The sequence below is a fragment of the Bos taurus genome, chromosome Y, assembly GCF_002263795.3.
Source record: "Bos taurus isolate L1 Dominette 01449 registration number 42190680 breed Hereford chromosome Y, ARS-UCD2.0, whole genome shotgun sequence".
In the NCBI taxonomy this organism is placed as follows: Eukaryota; Metazoa; Chordata; class Mammalia; order Artiodactyla; family Bovidae; genus Bos; species Bos taurus.
Window position 1 is genome coordinate 7,361,012 of NC_082638.1, and position 21,674 is coordinate 7,382,685.

Consider the following 21,674-nt stretch of genomic DNA (forward strand, 5'->3'; position numbering starts at 1 on the left):
CTCACCCCCACCCCCACCGAGGGCCCTCTCTGAAGGCCTGCGTCCTGGGTCAGAAACCCACACGTACCTAAACACCCCTAGCATCTAGGTCATTCCCCACTTAAACCCCACCTTTCACAGCCTAATTTTTTCAGCCTTTTGGTGTTTGGGGTTTCTTTCAGAGTTTTTACTACTAATGGAGTTCCATTTTCCCTCCAGAAGTTTTTTCATACATATTCTTATTTTTTGTACTATTTGTTAGTTTTCTAAAATTATTCTATTATTTTTAAATCTTCATTATTATTCTGCTCCCTCATAGCTCAGCTGGTAAAGAAACCACCTGCAATGCAGGAGACCCCAGTTTGAGCCCTGGGTTGGAAAGATCCCTGGAGAAGGGATTGGCTGCCCTTTCCAATATTCCCGGGCTTCCTTGGTGGCTCAGCTGGTAAAGAATCCACATTCAATGTGGGAGACCTGGGTTCAATCCCTGGGTTGGGAAGATCCCCCAGAGAATACCCACTCCAGTGTTCTGACCTGGAGAATTCCATGGACTGTATAGTTCATGGGGTTACAAAGAGTCAGACACAACTGAGCAACTTTAACTCATTTTTATTTTTAATTTATATTTTTTCTTTTTCTCTCTTTGCTATTGAGTCTGGTATTACCCTTCAAGGGTTGTTATCTTTTATTCATTTATTATAGTTGTTCTGCCTTTTTCCCCCTATCTCTTCATTTTTCTTTTCTTTTTTTTTCCTTTTTTGCATCCCATGGCTTGTAAGATCCGGCTTCACAAGCTTTAGACCTGGCTCAAGCCCCTGAAGTGTAAGCACTGAGTCTGAAATGCTGGAATACAAAAAACCTCAGACCTTAAGGAACATTAATTGAAGTGAGCTCTCCCAGAGGTCCACGTCTCAACACCAAGACCCAGCTCTAACCAACAGTCTACAAACTCCACTGCTGGAAACCTCAGGCCAAACAACTAGTAAAACAGTTTGTTCAGTAAACTGAACACAGTCCCTCCCATCTAAAAAACAAGAAATAACAAAAAATAAGTTATAGATGAAGAAGCAAGATAAAAATCTATCAAGAAAAAGACAAGGGTGCCCAATCTCACTATTATTCAACATAGTCCTAGTCACAGCAATCAGAAGAAACAGAAATAAAAGGAATCTAGATTGGAAAAGAAGTAAAATTTTCACTGTTTGCATGTGACATGATACTATACATAGAAAAGCCTAAAGATGCCATCAGGAAATTACTAGATCTAATCAATGAATACAGTAAATTCACATGATAAAAAACACATAGAAATGCCTTGCCTTTCAATACACCAACAATGAAAACTGGAAAGAGAAATTAAGGAAATCATCCCATTCAACACTGCAACAAAAAGAATACAATGCCTAGGAATAAATCTACTAAAGAGCCAAAAAGCCCGTATGCATAAAACTGTAAGACACTGATCAAAGAAATAAAAAACAATATAAACAGAAGAACAGATATACCATGTTCTTGGATTGGAAGAATCAGTACTATGAAAATGACTCTACTACACAAGGCAACCTACAGATTCAACACAATACCTATCAAGCTACCAATGGTAGTTTTCATAGAACCAGAACAAAAAAATTTCACAATCCGTATGGAAAAACAAAAGGTCCCAAATAGCCAAAGCTGTCTTGAGAAAGAATTAAGCTGGAGGAATCAACTTACCAGACTACAGACTATAAAGCTAGAGTTATCAAGACAGTCTGATACTGGCACAAAAACAGAAATACAGGCCAATGAAGCATGATAGAGAGTTCAGAGGTAAACCCACACATCTATGAGCACCTTATCTTTGACAAAAAAAGCAAGAATATACAATGGAGAAAAGAAAGCCGTTTCAGTAACTGTTACTGAGGAAACTGGACAGCTACATGTTAAAGAATAAAACTAGAACACTTTCTAATAGCATACACAAAAATAAACTCAAAATGGATTAAAGATCTAAATTTAAGGCCAGACACCATAAAATGCTCAGAGGAAAACATAGGCAGCAGACTCCCTGACATAATTTATAGCAAGATCCTCTATGACCCACTTCCTAGTGTAAAGGAATAAAAACAACAACAACAAAAATAAGTAGGCTCCAGTTTCATCCACCTCATTAGAACTGATTCAAATGTATTCTTTTTAATGGCTGAATAATACTCCATTGTGTATATGTACCACAGCTTTCTTATCCATTCATCTGTTGATGGACATCTAGGTTGCTTCCATGTCCTGGCTATTATAAACAGTGCTGCGATGAACACTGGGGTACACGTGTCTCTTTCAATTCTGGTTTCCTCAGTATGTATGCCCAGCAGTGGGACTGCTGGATCAAAAGGCAGTTCTATTTCCAGTTTTTTAGGGAATCTCCACACTGTTCTCCATAGTGGCTGTACTAGTTTGCATTCCCACCAACAGTGTAAGAGGGTTCCCTTTTCTCCATACCCTCTCCAGCATTTATTGCCTGTAGACTTTCGGATCATAAAATTAAAAAAATAAATAAATAAAAAGAAAAAAAAAAATTAAGCAGGACCTAATCAAACTTAAAGTTTTGCACAGCAGAGGGTACTATAAACAATGTGAAAACTGTGAGAATGAGAGAAAATAATCGAAAATGAATCAACTGACAAAAGATTAATCTCCAAAATACATAAGCAGCTCACGTAGGTCAATATCAGGAAAACAAGACGCTCAATCAAAGTGGTCAAAAGACCTAAGCAGATATCTCTCCAAAGAAAATAGAGATGGTGAACAAACACATGAAAAAATGTTCAATATCACTAATTATCAGAAAAATGCAAATCAAAATTACAATGAGGTATCACTGCACACTGGTCAGAATGACCATCATCAAAAAGTCTACAAATAAATGCTGGAGAAGACATGGAGAAAGGGGAACTCTCTTGCACTACTGGTGGGAATGTAAACTGATACAGTCAGTATGGAGATTCCTTAAAAAACTAGGAGTAAAACTGCCACATGACCCAGCAAAATCACTACTAGGCATATATCCTGAGAAAAACCACAATTCTAAAAGACAAAGTACCCCAATGTTAACTGCAGCACTATCCACAACAGCCAGGACATGGAAGCAACCTAAACGTCCATCAGCAGAGGAATGAATAAATAAGATGTGGTCCAGATGTACAATGGAACGTTACTCAGACATAAAGAAGAATGAATTTCAGTCAGTTCCAGTGAGGAGATGAACCTAGAGCCTCTTACACAGAGTGAAGTAAGTCTGAAAAAATAATTGTTTACTAACACATATATGTGAAATCTAGGAATGGTACTGATGAACCTATTTCATGGAAGGAAGAGAGATGCTGACATAGAGAAATGAGAATGGACTTGTGGACACAGTGGGGAAAGGAGAAAGTGGGATGAACAGAGAAATCATTATTAACATCACTGTTATTTTCACTGTCCTCTTTCACTTTCCTCAGGAGGCTTATTAGTTCCTCTTCACTTTCTGCCATAAGGGTGGTGTCATCTGCATATCTGAGGTTCTTGATATTTTTCCCGGCAATCTTGATTCCAGCTTGTGCTTCTTACAGCCCAGCGTTTCTGCATATGTACTCTGCATATAAGTTAAATAAGCACAGTGACAATATACAGCCTTGATATACTCCTTTCCTGATTTGGAACCAGTCTGTTGTTCCATGTCCAGTTCTAACTGTTGCTTCCTGACCTGCATACAGATTTCTCAAGAAGCAGGTCAGGTGGTCTGGTATTCCCATCCCTTGAAGAATTTTCCACGGTTTATTGTGATCCACACAGTCAAAGGCTTTGACATAGTTAATAAAGCAGAAATAGATGTTTTTCTGGAACTCTCTTGCTTTTTCAATGATCCAGTGGATGCTGGCAATTTGGTCTCTCATTCCTCTGCCTTTTCTGAAACCAGCGTGAACGTCTGGAAGTGCACAGTTCACATATTGCTGAAGCCTGGCTTGGAGAATTTTGAGCATCACTTTACTAGCGTGTGAGATGAGCGCAATTGTGCGGTAGTTTGAGCATTCTTTGGCATTGCCTTTCTTTGGGATTGGAATGAAAACTGATCTTTTCCAGTCCTGTGGCCACTGCTGAGTTTTCCAAGTTTGTTGGCATATTGAGTGCAGCATTTTTACAGCATCATTTTTCAGGATTTGAAATAGCTCAACTGGAATACCATCACCTCCACTAGCTTTGTTTGTAGTGATGCTTTCTAAGCCCCACTTGACTTCACATTCCAGGATGTCTGGCTCTAGGAGAGTGATCACACCATCGTGATTATCTTGGACGTGAAGATCTTTTCTGTACAGGTCTTCTGTGTATTCTTGCCACCTCTTAATATCTTCTGCTTCTGTTAGGTCCTGCCGGGGACCAGCCCCGGCTGATCCAGGGTATTCGAAGGAGAGACGGCATAGGCGAGGATCAGGATACAATAGCTTCAATTAGATATTAATTAAAGATATAAAGAGTAATAGGATGAGGATAGCTCAGTAGGAAAATTCAGTGGAGAAAAGAGGCTGAGTGGCTTGGTTTACGCGGGAGACCAATAAAACTTCAAGACAAGAAGCTTGCACCACTTATGTAGGCCACAGGCGTCCTTCCATTCTCCCGAAGGAGAGGAGACACTGAGGCCGCCCCGGTCGGATCTTAGAAGCCCAGGCATAATTAGTAAGCATGGTGGGTTCCGCGCTCCAGATGGAGACTCAGCCAGAGTGAGAGAGAGAGCGACATGGGGAGACCAGTATTTTGAGAAACTGATCCCAATTCTTTATTTCCCATGGTCTACTTTTATACACTGAGATGTTATGCAAAAGTCACGCGGGGTCAGCAGTCCTGACTTTTATCAAAGTCAGGTGCTTCATACAAAGGTATACAGAGGTCTTAGGGGTGTTACATCATCTTCTGGCCAGGGGGCCTGCTGACAATTTACGACCCTCTCCTTGTGACAGCGGTCAATCAACCAGGACACTTATTTCTCCAGGGCTGATTATTCTCAAAACAGACGCCACCCAAATAAAGTTACATTCCTACAGGGTGAGGGTGTAGTGGGTTTTAGTTAAGGAAAGAATTTACTTAGCCTAAGGTCTAACGTGATTAATATCAAAGGTTAATTCTATATATTCATTAATGTGTGTAAGGGCAGGGGATATGGAGACTTAGCAACAAACATTGGCTCAACAAATGAAAAACCCTTCACCAACACAATTTCTAATTCGCCCATTATACTTATACTAATAGTTTTCTAACTTTTCTAAGGAACCTGTTTTTAGAAGGTTTAAAGCATCTTGTGCCTCTCACGGTTGGGAGGCTGTGAGCGATCACATGTGGCCGGACAAGCCTGTCAGGCAGGCCAGAGAACCTTCAGAGGAGTTTGTAGGTTAAAACACTCTTATCACGCCCAGGAATTATTATAAACTGGAGCTCTAAGTTAACTCCTTCTCCAAAAGAGGTGGTGGGGGACAGCCCCCCGTAAAGTCAGAGGTGTAGGTGAGCACAAAGTAGTAAAGTAGGCAGGCTCTGGTTATGGGGGTAGATGCTCGAGGAGTTCCAGGGGGACTCCTGAGGCTCGATCCCGCCTTTGCGTATGTCGAGCCTCCTTCCTCATGACCTTTGTCACGGGCGGAGTACCTCACTCTGGCCCCCAACATCTCCCCCTCCTTTTTTATTTCTTAAAACAACCAGATGCAGCTCAGTCGCGAGCTTCCAAATGCTCTGCCAGAGAATCCTGACAATACAAGGAAGAATGATTATGAGAAGTAGGATTAGAGACTAGGGATATTAGACAGAATATTTTTTCCAGAAATACAGTTAGAGATGGTGTGAAAAAAGTCATTAGCTGCTCCAGCGGCGGTAAAATCCAGTTGAGAGTGTTCCAAGGTCTGTATTTGATTATGAAGTTTCCCTAAGTCCAGGCCAATATCAGAACAAACACCTGAGATATGATTTTTAATCTTTTCCCATTCATAATCTGTCTCGTTTACCTTCAAAGATGTCACGCATATCCACCTGTAATCAGCGTGGCATGTCAACGCCATCTTCACCTTTAAAGCCTGTAACTCAGTCCCAATATGCATAATTGCTTCTTCTAAGGTGTCTACTCTCATCTCTAATTTCCTATCTATAACTTCCTGTGTTGCTAGAGTTAAAGAAACAATTTTAGACATGGTATCAACATATTGGGCAGTATGCACTTGTTGAGTCAATGATATTGCTGCCGCAGTAACAGAAGTAATTGTTGCTATCAAAGCTGATATTCCTAGGATAAGCAAGACCACAAACCGTCGCGATCGCATTAAATCCTGCAGTTGTTGTAACACAGTAAGACCATAGCTATCATATAGGCACCATAAGATAGGATGGGCATTGTAACACCACAAAGGAGCAAACATTACATTGAGGGTTTAAACAAGATGAAAGCATACATTGTTCACAAGTCACTACGTTAGGTCCACCTGAATAATTCATGCCTACATTAAGTTTGTTGGAATCATTAGTAAAAAGGAAAACATAAGGCAAGGGTGGATAAGCTAAAACAGAATAAGTAGAATTATTTTCTGGTTGGAGTTCACACTGCAGCTGCCCTGTCAGTCTCGCCGGGATCTCGATGTTTATCTTGTCTCCCCTGCCGGCGGGCTCCTCTTTTGTGATCGAAGCAATGGGGGAACTGGATGTCTGGGGGTCTGCAACATGGAGAATCAACCTGTCCCGGATCTAAATTGGAGAATTTGCATCCTGTGGAAAAATACAAGCACATCCTCGACTGCTAGTTAATAATGGGTCAGGACCCTTTCATTGTCCTGAGAGGAGGTCCTTCAATTTAACTAATGGTTTTGCATTTAATTGCTCCAGGCATCAATGACGAAGCATTGCAGTAGTTCCAGCCAGATCAGCATTTAGAATATTTATTACGAAAAGAGCATGTTGCAAGATTTGATGGGGTGAACTATACTTAAACTCCCCTTCTTTTAATTTTTGAATTTGAAGCTTTAATGTTTGATGTGCTCTTTCCACAATGGCTTGTCCCCGGGGATTATAAGGGATGCCTGTATTGTGTTTAATTTGAAACTGTAAACAAAATTCCTGAAAAGACTTAGAAATGTAAGCAGGAGCATTGTCAGTTTTCAGAGCTTTTGGTAGGCCCAAATATGAAAAACAAGTAAAGAGATGTTGTATAACACCTTTAACTGCCTCTCCGGTACGAGAAGTTGCAATAATGACATGAGAAAAGGTATAACAAAGGACAGTTTTCCAAATGAAGAGACATGAGTTACATCCATCTGCCAGAGTACGTTAGGTTTGAGACCATGAGGATTAACTCCCACAGGTAGACTATTATAAACAGTGGGGCAATATAAGCAAGAACGCACAATCTCCCTAGCAGTTTCTCTGGGAATTTGGAATTGATATCTTAAGGCAGTAGCATATTGATGATGAAGTGAGTGAGAGGCTCTGGCCTCCTCAATCACAGTAGCCACTGTATTTCTGGTTAAGTCAGCCAAATCATTAAAGGCATTTAAAGGGCTGGGCAATCCGGAATGAGCCCGAATGTGTCCAGTGAAAAATATTTTATTTCTTTTCCAAATTTGTTGCTGTAAATTACTTAACAAATGAAATATGGTAGTTTTATTTTCAGACAAAAACCACAGTTTCAATGTGTGGAAACAACCTGACAATATACTGAGAATCAGAATAAAGGTTAAATTCCTCATCTGCAAACATGGGAAAAGCCTCTATGACTGCTGTTATTTTAGCGCTTTGAGCTGAAGTTTCTTGTGTTTCTAAAACCTTTTGGTGATTTTTAGTAACTATGGAGGCTTTACCGTTTGCTGACCCATCAGTAAAAACTATCTGAGCACTTGGAATAGGAGATTGTTTACATCTGACAGGAAAAGTAACTGGATGTCTGGATATAAAATTTAGCAAAACATGTGAAGGTAAATGATGCAAAAATTTTGACCAAAATAGTTTCCTATAGCAATCTGCCAATTTTCAAACATTAGAAGAGCATCAAGTTGTTTGTTATTATATGGGATTACAATTTCTGATGGCTCTTTACCAAATAATTCAATGTTCCACTTTTTTCCTTTAATATCAAAGTAGCTATCAATCCTGGATAAGAAGCCACTACCTTTTTAGTTTGAGCGGGAAGATGGACCCACTCTAGAGGGCCGTTTTGCTATAAAACCAATTTTTTGTCTGGCCACCCCAATTACACCTATGGGGGTTTTATGGCAAAAGAATTGTCAAGCAGTTGTCAATTTAATTTTTAAAATTTTTAAAATTTACATTTTAACAACATAAATTTAGAGATATGTTAATTTAGGTCTAATGTTTAGTTTAGGTCTCTGTATAAATTTAAATAATAAATGTATAACCTCCTTATCTCATTTTGGTAAACAAATATATCTAAACGAAAAATGTATTTATATATGTATTTATACATGGCAACAAGTATAAACTTATTGACATAATCAATATACTTGAATTAATCTTCATAATTAATGTTAATTAATATATATTACAGCAATACAACACGTACACAGCTAATACCAACACAAACCAATGTACTGTAATAATACATGTCACACATATATAATTATACAGTATATAAAACATATATCATGACAGCACATCAAACCATACCAATTAATATCAGCCACACACATTATACTACTGCAATATATATTTGATTATACAGTATATATATAATATGCATATACAGTATACATACTAATTTATATACAGATTAATTAAGTATAGATCCATAAATAGAATTAGGTATACCTCTATTATATTTTATTTATACCCATACCTAATTAGGCGAACTGCAATTAGGCAAATATATTTATATTATGTATTTATAATAATATATATAGTATTATTAATTGTACTGCCTGTTGATAACTAAGAAATTGAGAAAACCCTTCTCTGAGTATCTCCTATTTGAGACAGCATGTCCCTCCCCCATAGGGTAAAGGGGAGCGTAGGAACTACGTAGGGTCGTAAAGTTCCACAGGTATCCTCAAACTGCCAGTCTAACATTTTTGAACTTTTAACTACTGTGGGGGCTTGAGGGCAAATGAAACAAAATTTGACCCCTGAAATCTATCAGGGCAACTTGCCAATCATCACTATTTTGTAAAAGACTTGCAGTTGATCCTTATTGAATGGAATTACTATATTTGCTACTTCTTTTCTAAAAAGTTCCACACTTCTTTTTTCCTCCTTTTATAATTAATTGTGCCACCAAGCTGGGATAAGATAAAACTATTTTTCTTGGGGTCACTGGTAGATGGAACCAATGGGCCTTTTTGTCACAAGCACCCTGTAGGTGTATGTTTCGTGGCAAAAATAATTTAATCTCATCTTTTGGTAATATTAACCTTAATTAACTGATCATTTAAAGTCTCATACACTTCAACAAGAGCTAACTCTGTCTCATTAGTCAACTTTCTCTTAGAACTGGAATTAGGATCAATTTTTAAGCAATCAAATAAAGGCTTTAAATCTGCAGTAGTCAGTTTTAAATGAGGGCGTATCCAATTAATGTCCCCTAATAATTTTTGGAAATCATTTAGTTAGTAAACAATCTCTCCACAGCTTCAAAGGGGCATTGTCAGTTTTCAAAACTTTTGGCACCTAAATATGAGAAGCAAGTAAAGAAGTGTTGCACAACATCTTTATAAGCTTCTCCAGTTTTTGTTTTGTAACCTAAATCTGGTCTATAGCTTTTTAGATGACAAGTAACCATCTAATCTTTGCTTGAATACTTCCAACAACAGGGAACTCACTACTCTTCAAGGTCTTAAACTCTCCCTCACCTTTTTTTTTTTTTTTCTCTACAGCATTCTCACCCTGCATATCACTTTCTCTAATCCCACCAACTCATTTTTAGTAGTATGTGTGGGCCAGGAACTGGGCCAGTCTTTTCCAGCAATGTTAAGAGACGTCTGTTCTTGTGTCTAATAGCCCTGACATTTTATTTTCTTGAATTAAAAGATCTTTTAAAGGCCTTGGAGCTGTAATTCCCTGCACCCAAAAAGCTAGATCACTAAATCTAAATGCTCTGTGGCTCTTAGCTTGAGAAGTCAAGGTTTTTCTTGTCTGATAATGTAAAAAGCAAAAGCTGTGTTACTCTTTGACCTTTATTAATTTGCACAGTTTTAGTAGGCGGTGAGAACAAAACTTTAATTTCTCAATATAATCAGAATCTACTACACCATGCACCACCGAAATTTTTCCTTTTTTTTTTTTTTTTAAGAAAGCGAGCTACGCCCTAGCACAAGTCCTACAATGCCCTCAGGTAGGGGGCCAGCCACTCCCATTGGAATTGGAGTAACCTCGTCAAGGGTTAATATTGTTGCTAAATCCCTTTACCTTCCGCTTTTTTCTTAGCCTGGGTGAGACCCCCCTGAGGGGGTTTTCTCCAAGGAGCACGCTCTGCATATTGTGCACGCAGTCTGTTTTAAAATCTCCACTGTTCAAAAAACTTTTTATCTTCCTCAGGCTTAGGCAACACTTTGAGAGGCTGTGGGGGCAAAGTGGGGAACTCTTGGGCCCTGGAAGGCGCAAACGGAGGCGGCGGCTATCGCCCCAAATCAGAAAGTGGTGGATAAGTTTTTTTAAAAGTTTGCGCAGAGGGGGAGGTAGCTCGCCAGGGCATCTGGCCACAGTGTCCTATAAGTCCTCTCCTCTCTCCTCTGCTGATTTTTTCTTCCTTCTCTTTAAATCTTTCTCAAGTTTTCTTTCCCTCACTCTATCTTTTTTCCTTCCTCTTCTCTTCTCTTTTACTTTCTATCATTTCCTTCTTGTTTCCCTCTTTCATTCTCCCTTCTTCCTTTTTACTGTCTTCTCTTTCTTTCGTTTCTTTTCCTTTACCGTCTTTCTTTCTAACTTTTTCTTTCCTCCTCCCTCTCTTTCTCTCTGTATCTCTTTTTCTAACTTCCTTTTTTCCTTTTTCTATCTTGCTGCATTCCCTGATTTCTTCCTCCTCCGTTCCTCTCTCCTTTTCACTCTTTAGTTCTTTTTCTATCTTTAGATCTTTCTCTATTTTCTTTACTTTTTTCTTTTTCACTTTTTTTCTTTTTTCTTTTTCTCTCATTTTTGCTTGGGTGAAGCCCCCCTGAGGGGGTTTTTCTGCAAGGAGTAGGCTCTGTATATTGTGTATTTTTTAAAAGCTCTTTTCTTTAAAAATAAAACTTTTTAATCTTTTTCAACCTTAGGCAATGCTCTGGGAGGCTTTGGATGTAAACTGGGGAATTCCTAGGCCCTGGGAGGTGCAAGCGGAGGTGGAGTAGTCGCCTTAAATCAGAAATTGTTGGATAAATTTTTAAAGGTTTGTGTAGAGGGGGAGGGGGCTCGCCAGGGCGCCCGGCCGCAGCGTCCTGTAAGCCCTCTCCTTCCTCTGGAGGTAGAGCACAGTCTCCCTCCTTTTCTTCGTCAATGGCAGAAAATATGATCTGCGCAGAAGGTGGAGACCCACTACCATCCACCGCTATAGCCTCTCCCATAGGCTATCCCACAGCCTCATGACGAGGATCCAGAACATTTTTAATCATATTTATAGTATAAGTGTTTAGTTGTTTTTTCACCTTCACCCAAGTATCTAAATTAACGGTAGCTTCTTTAACAGTTTCAAGATTACTTGTATAAAGAGTTGCCATTCTTAGTTTCAGTGTTATCCATGTCAGAAAATTAAGTATAGTAAAAGATTTTGCTTTAAGCTATCAAAAGATCAGGCTTTTCTTTGGCCTTTTAACTTCAGAAACTGTTTTCTCTCTCTAAGTCTAACTCTTTAACACTTTCAACACTTCCCACTCCTCTCGCCCTGTCTATCCTACAGGGGGGTCCGCGGCACCCTTGAGTGGGGTCCTAGCCGTCCCGAACATTGGAAGAACAATAGGGCTGGTGACCCAGATTGTTCCGGGGGAGGAACAGTAGGCTGATGGCCCAAACTGTTCCAAGGGAGGAGCAGTAGGGCTGGTGACCCAAACTGCTCCGTGGGGGAACAAGAGGGCTGGTGACCCAGTTGTTCCGAGAACGGGGAGCAATAGGGCTGATGGCCCTGATTGCTTTGGGGAGCTTACCTTCGAATTTCCCTGTCTCGGGCGCCACCTGCCGGGGACCAGCCCCGGCTGATCCAGGGTATTCGAAGGAGAGACGGCATAGGCGAGGATCAGGATACAATAGCTTCAATTAGATATTAATTAAAGATATAAAGAGTAATAGGATGAGGATAGCTCAGTAGGAAAATTCAGTGGAGAAAAGAGGCTGAGTGGCTTGGTTTACGCGGGAGACCAATAAAAAACTTCAAGACAAGAAGCTTGCACCACTTATGTAGGCCACAGGCGTCCTTCCATTCTCCCGAAGGAGAGGAGACACTGAGGCCGCCCCGGTCGGATCTTAGAAGCCCAGGCATAATTAGTAAGCATGGTGGGTTCCGCGCTCCAGATGGAGACTCAGCCAGAGTGAGAGAGAGAGCGACATGGGGAGACCAGTATTTTGAGAAACTGATCCCAATTCTTTATTTCCCATGGTCTACTTTTATACACTGAGATGTTATGCAAAAGTCACGCGGGGTCAGCAGTCCTGACTTTTATCAAAGTCAGGTGCTTCATACAAAGGTATACAGAGGTCTTAGGGGTGTTACATCATCTTCTGGCCAGGGGGGCCTGCTGACAATTTACGACCCTCTCCTTGTGACAGCGGTCAATCAACCAGGACACTTATTTCTCCAGGGCTGATTATTCTCAAAACAGACGCCACCCAAATAAAGTTACATTCCTACATGGAGAGGGTGTAGTGGGTTTCAGTTAAGGAAAGAATTTACTTAGCCTAAGGTCTAACGTGATTAATATCAAAGGTTAATTCTATATATTCATTAATGTGTGTAAGGGCAGGGGATATGGAGACTTAGCAACAAACATTGGCTCAACAAATGAAAAACCCTTCACCAACACAATTTCTAATTCGCCCATTATACTTATACTAATAGTTTTCTAACTTTTCTAAGGAACCTGTTTTTAGAAGGTTTAAAGCATCTTGTGCCTCTCATGGTTGGGAGGCTGTGAGCGATCACATGTGGCTGGACAAGCCTGTCAGGCAGGCCAGAGAACCTTCAGAGGAGTTTGTAGGTTAAAACACTCTTATCATGCCCAGGAATTATTATAAACTGGAGCTCTAAGTTAACTCCTTCTCCAAAAGAGGTGGTGGGGGACAGCCCCCCGTAAAGTCAGAGGAGTAGGTGAGCACAAAGTAGTAAAGTAGGCAGGCTCTGGTTATGGGGGTAGATGCTCGAGGAGTTCCAGGGGGACTCCTGAGGCTCGATCCCGCCTTTGCGTATGTCGAGCCTCCTTCCTCATGACCTTTGTCACGGGCGGAGTACCTCACTCTGGCCCCCAACAAGGTCCAAACCATTTCTGTCGTTTATCGAGCCCGTCTTTGCATGAAATGTTCCCTTGGTATCTCTAATTTTCTTGAAGAGATCTCTAGTCTTTTCCATTCTGTGGTTTTTCTCTATTTCTTTGCACTGATTGCTGAGGAAGGCTTTCTTATATCTTCTTGCTATTCTTTGGAACTGCATTCAGATGCTTAGATCTTTTTTCTCCTTTGCTTTTCACTTCTTTTCACAGTTCTTTGTAAGACCTCCCCAGACAGCCATTTTGCTTTTTTGCATTTCTTTTCCATGGGGATTGTCTTGATCCCTGTCTCCTATACAATGTCACAAACCTCATTCCACAGTTCATCAGGCACTCTATCTATCAGATCTAGTCCCTTAAATCTATACCCCGCGTCCGAGGTCAGGGGCCACGGCCAAGAGGAGCTACCCCACGTCCAAGGTCAGATGCCATGAGTGCCAGGCTGCGATGGCACAGGAGTGGCGGAGAGGAGCTATCCCTGCGGCTGAGGTCAGGGGCGGTGGCCAGGAGGAGCTACCCCACTTCTGAGGTCAGGGGCGGCGGCCGAGAGGAGCTACCTCGCATCTGAGGTCAGGCGCGGCGGCTGTTGAGTGCCAGGCTGCGACGGCGAAGGAGTGGCAGGGAGGAGCTATCCCTGCGGCTGAGGTCAGGGGCGGTGGCCAGGAGGAGCTACCCCACTTCTGAAGTCAGGGGCGGCGGCCAGGAGGAGCTACCCCATACCCGAGGCCAGGGGCAGCGGTCAAGGAACAACCCCATGTCCAAAGAGCAGTGGCTGCCTGGGCACAGGAGGGCCAAGAGGAGTTACTCCACATTCAAGGTCAGGAGGGGAGGCAGTGAGGAGATACCCCTCGTCCAAGATAAGCAGCAGCAGCTGTGATTTGCTGGAGCAGCTGTGAAGAGATTTCCCACGTCCAAGGTAAGAGAAACCCAAATAAGATGGTAGGTGTTGCAAGAGGGCATCAGAGGGCAGACAAACTGAAACCATAATCACAGAATACTAGTCAATCTAATCACACTAGGACCACAGCCTTGTCTAACTCAATGAAACTAAGCCATAGCCGTGGGGCCACCCAAGATGGGCGGGTCATGGTGGAGAGGTCTGACAGAATGTGGCCCGCTGGAGAAGGGAATGGCAAACCACTTTGGTATTCTTGCCTTGAGAACCCCATGAATAGTATGAACAGGCAAAATGATAGGATACTGAAAGAGGAACTCCCCAGGTTGGTAGGTGCCCAATATGCTACTGGAGATTGGAGGAGAAATAACTCCAGAAAGAATGAAGGGATGGAGCCAAAGCAAAAACAATACCCAGTTGTGGATGTGACTAGTGACAGAAGCAAGGTCCGATGCTGTAAAGAGCAATATCGCATAGGAACCTGGAATGTTAGGTCCATGAATCAAGGCAAACTGGAAGTGGTCAAACAGGAGATAGCAAGAGTGGACGTTGACATTCTAGGAACCAGCGAACTAAAATGGACTGGAATGGGTGAATTTAGCTCAGATGACCATTATATCTACTACTGTGGGCAGGAATCCCTTAGAAGAAATGGAGTAGCCATCATGGTCAACAAGAATCCGAAATGCAGTACTTGGATGCAATCTCAAAAACGACAGAATGATCTCTGTTTCTAAGGCAAACCATTCAATATCACAGTAATCCAAGTCTATGCCCCAACCAGTAATGCTGAAGAAGCTGCAGTTGAACGGTTCTATGAAGAACTAACTACAAGACCTTTTAGAACTAACACCCAAAAAAGATGTTCTTTTCATTTCAGGGGACTGGAATGCAAAAATAGGAAGTCAAGAAACACCTGGAATAACAGGCAAATTTGGCCTTGGAATACGGAATGAAGCAGGGCAAAGGCTAAAAGAGTTTTGCCAAGAGAAGGCACTGGTCATAGCGAACACCGTCTTCCAACACAAGAGAAGACTCTACACATGGACATCACCAGATGGTCAACACCGAAATCAGACTGATTACATTCTTTGCAGTCAAAGATGGAGTAGCTCTATACAGTCAGCAAAAACAAGACCAGGAGTTGACTGTGGCTCAGATCATGAACTCCTTATTGCCAAATTCAGACTGAACGTAAGGAAAACCACTATACCATTCAGGTATGACCAAAATCAAATCCCTTATGATTATACCTGATGCTACATATCCCCTAATATGTGTAGTAAGAACATACAATATCTTCTAATATTTTGCGATAAACAGACTAACATGAGACTAACAAACCCATAAGGCAAGGCATTTCAGAACATTCCACAAGATCTCATTTTTTAAAAATCAATACAAGCTGTAGTATATATATACACGATGTATATTTAACAGGTACATCTGGTTATATACAAAGCTCAATCCTGGATAATATACACAGCTATTTGTGTATCATAAAACTGAATTCCTTTCATTTATGTAAGTACAAAGTTGTTATATTCTGTAGAAAAATGTCTGTATACTTTAGAGATGCAAACTGAATTATTTAGGTGTGAAGCACCATATATCTGCAACTTACATATCAATTATCAGGGTAAAAAAACTTCTATACATGAATGTGTATCTATCTATCTGTCTATATATACACACATATACATATACGCTTCTATCTATCTATCTATCTATATATACAGACACACACACACATATATATATGCTGCTATGTCGCTTCAGTTGTGTCCGACTCTGTATGACCCCAGAGATGGCAGCCCACCAGGCTCCTCCATCCCTGGGATTCTCCAGGCAAGAATACTGGAAAGGGTTGCCACTTCCTTCTCCAATGCATGAAAATGAAAGTGAAGTCGCTCAGTCATGTCTGACTCTTTGGGACCCCATGGACTGTAGCCTACCAGGCTTCTCCATCCAGGAGTACTGGAGTGGGATGCTGCCGGGGACCAGCCCCTGCTGATCCAGGGTATTCGAAGGAGAGACGGCGTAGGCGAGGATCAGGATATAATAGCTTCAATTAGATATTAATTAAAGATATAAAGAGTAATAGGATGAGGATAGCTCAGTAGGAAAATTCAGTGGAGAAAAGAGGCTGAGTAGCTTGGTTTACGCGGGGGACCAATAAAACTTCAAGACAAGAAGCTTGCACCACTTACGTAGGCCGCAGGCGTCCTTCCGTTCTCCCAAAGGAGAGGAGACACTGAGGCCTCCCCGGTCGGATCTTAGAAGCCCAGGCATAATTAGTAAGCATGGTGGGTTCCGCGCTCCAGATGGAGACTCAACCAGAGAGAGAGAGAGAGAGCGACATGGGGAGACCAGTATTTCGAGAAACTGATCCCAATTCTTTATTTTCCAGAGTCTGTTTTTATACACTGAGATGTTATACAAAAGTCACGTGGGGACAGCAGTCCTGACTTTTATTAAAGTCAGGTGCTTCACACAAATGTATACAGAGGTCTTAGGGGTGTTACATCATCTTCTGGCCAGGGGGGCCTGCTGACAATTTACGACCCTCTCCTTGTGACAGCGGTCAGTCAGTCAGGACACTTATTTCTCCAGGGCTGATTATTCTCAAAACAGACGCCACCCAAGTAAAGTTACATTCCTACAGGGTGAGGGTGTAGTGGGTTTTAGCTAAGGAAAGAATTTACTTAGCCTAAGGTCTAATGTGATTAATATCAAAGGTTAATACTTATTTCTTCTATATATTCATTAATGTGTGTAAGGGCAGGGGATGTGGAGACTTAGCAACAAACATTGGCTCAACAAATGAAAAACCCTTCACCAACACAATTTCTAATTAGCCCATTATACTTATACTAATAGTTTTCTAACTTCTCTAAAGAACCTGTTTTTAGAAGGTTTAAAGCATCTCGTGCCTCTCACGGTTGGGAGGCTGTGAGCAATCACATGTGGCCCGACGAGCCTGTCAGGCAGGCCAGAGAACCTTCAGAGGAGTTTGTAGGTTAAAACACTCTTATCACGCCCAGGAATTATTATTAACTGGAGCTCTAGGTTAACTCCTTCTCCGAAAGAGGTGGTGGGGGACAGCCCCCCGTAAAGTCAGAGGTGTAGGTAAGAGCACAAAGTAGTAAAGTAGGCAGGCTCTGGTTATGGGGGTAGACGCTCGAGGATTTCCAGGGGGACTCCTGAGGCTCGATCCCGCCTTTGCGTATGTCGAGCCTCCTTCCTCATGACCTTTGTCACGGGCGGAGTACCTCACTCTGGCCCCCAACAGGATGCCATTTCCTTCTCCAGTATATATATATTTTTTCACATATCAATATACATAGAAATATACATATAGAGAGAGAAAAGAGAGAGGAGACAGAAATGTTCATTAGATACTCAGTTCATAGATGGTTACTTAACTATTTCTTTCCAATTTTCTGTATACTGGAATACTTTTCAAATTAAAAATAGGAGAATATAATTTTTCTTATAATAAAAACTATATTCTCTCCAATTTAAAATTTATATTTGAGAGAAAAATGCAACAAGAGAAGGGAACACACAGGGAAAACTGAAGCCACTTAAGGAAATGGAACACAAGCTTTCCAACATTCAAAGTCAAAAGAAAAAAGATTTTTAACAGTGACATATGTATTATGTTATGTTAAGTTGCTTCAGTCGTGTCCGACTCTGTGCAACCCCACAGACGGCAGCCCACCAGGCTCCTCCGTCCCTGGGATTCTCCAGGCAAGAACACTGGAGTGGGCTGTCATTTCAAAGGCTTACCCAGTTCTATATTAAACTGCCTTTCTAACCAAATAAACTTTACTATTTCAGATTTCTAAATTAAAAGAGAATAAGCCCACAAATGGTAGTAACTTCTGATACAATTATCAGATAAATCACTTATCTGGCAGAGGATATAATTCTGAATTACTTACAGAGGTATTTCCACTAAGTAGACATTGCTTGCACCTGCTAATACTCAAAAATACCTGCTGACTCATTTAAACCTTTAACCCCTCCAAAATCAAGTTCACACAGTCCAAAAAAAATAATTATGAACAATTCAAGTGAGGTATTTTCTCTACAAGTATAATCAAATATTTGCCAGCATACATTAAAGTAGCAAGTATTTCATTGTATTATACATGTAATTCTTTCAAACAAAAACAGAATCATACTTCAGTTTTGTAGCTTGTTTTTACATTTTACCTTAATTTGTGACAAGATAGTTTATTTCATGCTATCCAAGATTAAACTAGATGCTGAAAAGATTACCTACAACTGCAAGATCAATGTTAGAGAAATTTCTACAAATCATTAGCCAATTCACTCTTATAGTAATACTTTCTATATTTTAGGGAATATGTTGGCTCATTCAATGTGTACTACAATGAATAAACAGAAGTATTTTTTATTCTATACATTAAGTCTCTCTAGATTAAGAACTGTGAATCACAATATACAGAACTAGGAGCAAAGCTGTTAACTGACAGACAACTGCTTAGTTTTAGATACGGCACTAGCTATATAATAAAAAGCAAAGTAGTGACCTACCTATAAACATACTAAATCTGTTTTTAGAAAGGAAGATTTCAAATGACTACCTACCAAGATTTGCTGTGAGTGTGAAAAGGAGTAAGTAACTCCAACCTATCCTACCTACTTTTCCTGACATTTTCTTCTGCCGCTAATGGACTAATTTCTAGTTAATAATATAAACAAGTCACCTGTTGTGTGTGAATACAATGATTTTTCCATGCCAAATATGCCACATATTGCTTATGGACGGAGGAGCCTGGTGGGCTGCTGTCTGTGGGGTCGCACAGAGTCGGACAGGACTGAGAGAGTTCACTTTCATTTTTCACTTTCAAGCACTGGAGAAGGAAATGGCAACCCACTCCAGTGTTCTTGCCTGGAGAATCCCAGGGACAGGGGAGCCTGGTGGGCTGCCATCTATGGGGTCGCACAGAGTCGGACATGACTGAAGCGACTTAGCAGCAGCAGCAGCAGCAGAATCACTGCCTGGGAACATCATTGGTAAACAAAACCTCTATGGCCATTTCTCAAGTCCAAAAATCCTGTTTACTTGAGGTCACAGTCTCTACAGTCCAAGAACTGTCTTGGACAACTTAAAAAGCAAGTTCTGGAAAATGTAGATGACAAACATTAAAAGCCGATACTGTTGTGTGATAGCAGTGCATCCATCTGAATTTATAAGCATGTTGGCTAAGCAGTACTAAGTTTACTGCATTACACACACAAGTTTATGGGAAAATGTTAGGTTCTGCCATTTTTCAGCCAAATATGTATTATCACTGGACAAATTAAGGTTCCACTATTTTTCCCAACAGGAAAAAAGTGTTTAACAACTATAAGGCAACACTAATAAAGCACTACAAACACCACATAATCCAGTAACAGCTATCTGTACAAATATTTTTTTAAGACTTTGTTCCATATAATCCCTAGTATTACATTTATGTAAACATGAATGGGTTGTGTGATTTTATTTGGTTTTAAGTATGTATGTTTACAGTCAAATTCCACGACTAGTTTTATGCTTGTAAATAGTTGAAGAAAAACAACAGTTTCCGTTACCATTTGGCTCAATATAGGTACCTTACTCTATTTCAGTTTGAGAAAAATCTGAACAATGTCTAATTAATATACTCAACCAGTATATGGGAAAACATCGACTAAGTAGTTAACACAGTAGCTGCTGAAATTCACAATTCTTACAGTTGTGACATCAAGTTCTTTACGAGTATTTACAAATAGTAGTGATTCAGCGTACCTTTCTCTGTCTTATTTAAAACGTCAGTATTTTCTCTAATATGGTTATAACTTAATTTCGAGAGAACCAGACCCTGCATGTCATAAGACACACACCTCTCTTTTGACACTGGGGCCTCAATTTTGGGCCGCAGTAGGGGCAACAAGTTTATACAAAGAAAACAAGATGAGTCCATTACCTGAGTCTCTCAGTCTAGCCAGTTCCCGGCGACGTTTCTTTCGTTTTTCCTTCTTCAAGAAGGCTCTGTATTTTTTGTGGCTGAGAAAACGAAACAGACACCATCACTGGTCACACCTGCAATACGGTCTGGAGGCCCCCTTTCCACTGCGTCAAGTGCAGGAAAGTCTCTCTAGTACTAGGTAATGAAATCTTGGTTTTTATATTTTGGTTACAAAACCGTCTCGCCCTTCTACCCTCAGCCATTAAGTCTCCATTCGCAGTTTTGATTCTCGCCTTCCTGAGCCCATGGACGCCAGTAATAGTGCCAGGAAGGTGCGGACTTGTTTGTCCCAGGCTGCGTGCGCAACCTAGGCTCTTCCTGGTTTGTTTGTTTGTTTCTTTTCAATCACTTCTCCCAGTCAGCTTACCCCTGTGTCTTGGGAAACAGCTCCCGCGCCGCCACCTTCTCCATGCCCCTCCGTCCGCACCACTAAGCCGAGAGGCGGGCCTAACGGCGGAAACGAACATGCGCAAGCGTAGGCAAAAGCGGAAGTCTGAAGCCTTCTTCCCTCGGTTCACTTTCCGCTTCTTTCCGGAAGTTTACTGTGCGGCTGTTTCCACACTCTGGAGTTAATATGTCTGTACTAGGCACTTCACTTGTTCTGATGCTGTCGTGGGTGTCTTGTGGCCAACACGCGAAAATGGTCTGTCGAGTGCTGGTTCACTCTTACTACGCAGTACTACTGCAGCCTCCACTGTTTGTTGAGCCTCAACCCCTTCCGCTGCTCCACCTAAGCTTCAGATTCCGTCCCCTTCGTTTCAACCCGTTTCAAAAGGAACCTAATTCTTTGGGCAGGAAATGCGAACTCGGCTTGCCGTTGTGTTTATGGCCTGAGAACGAAAAATATGTACGTAATGTTATAGGCTATTGATACATACAAAAATGTTTAGGTAGTATGAGTGTCTCTGCCTGAGTAGAAAACTTTTTGATCTGAGAAAATAAAGAAAATAGAAATAAAGATTAAAAAAAATTTTAAATACTTTTGACGTATAACGTGTAAAATTAAGCCGTGCAACATTTTACTAAATTACGTATTCTGAAATGATTGCAGTTGTAGCAACAAGTAATACCTCTTCGCTTATGTAATTCGTTCTAATTAAATTGTCCCTTAGGAACTTTGATGATTGCCAATACAAAATTGTCTATATTCATTATACTGTAAACTAGATTTCTAGAGCTTTTTTGTTACTTGCTGACAATACCTTTTAAAAAATCTCCTAGTTGAGATTCGGAGGAAAAGAAGAGTTACCCAGATAGAGAAGATTGACAGTTGTAGGTCAGCATAAGCCAAGACACTGCACGCTGAAATACGTAGAATTTACCTTTCCCAGG

General features: G+C 40.9%; 1 protein-coding gene across 1 annotated transcript in view; it reads right to left on the bottom strand.

Moving 5' to 3' along the window:
- The window catches only part of ZRSR2Y (zinc finger (CCCH type), RNA-binding motif and serine/arginine rich 2), a 55,467-nt gene extending 34,669 nt beyond the window's left edge, over window positions 1–20,798 (bottom strand). Inside the window, exons 1-2 of the mRNA XM_059884060.1 lie at window positions 20,710–20,798; window positions 20,301–20,380 (exon numbers count right to left, since the gene is read on the bottom strand). Of these exons, the coding sequence (XP_059740043.1) occupies window positions 20,301–20,380; window positions 20,710–20,753 (124 nt within the window). The 5' untranslated portion in view covers window positions 20,754–20,798. The remainder of the gene's footprint in view (window positions 1–20,300; window positions 20,381–20,709) is intronic.
- Window positions 20,799–21,674: the final 876 nt, after the last annotated feature.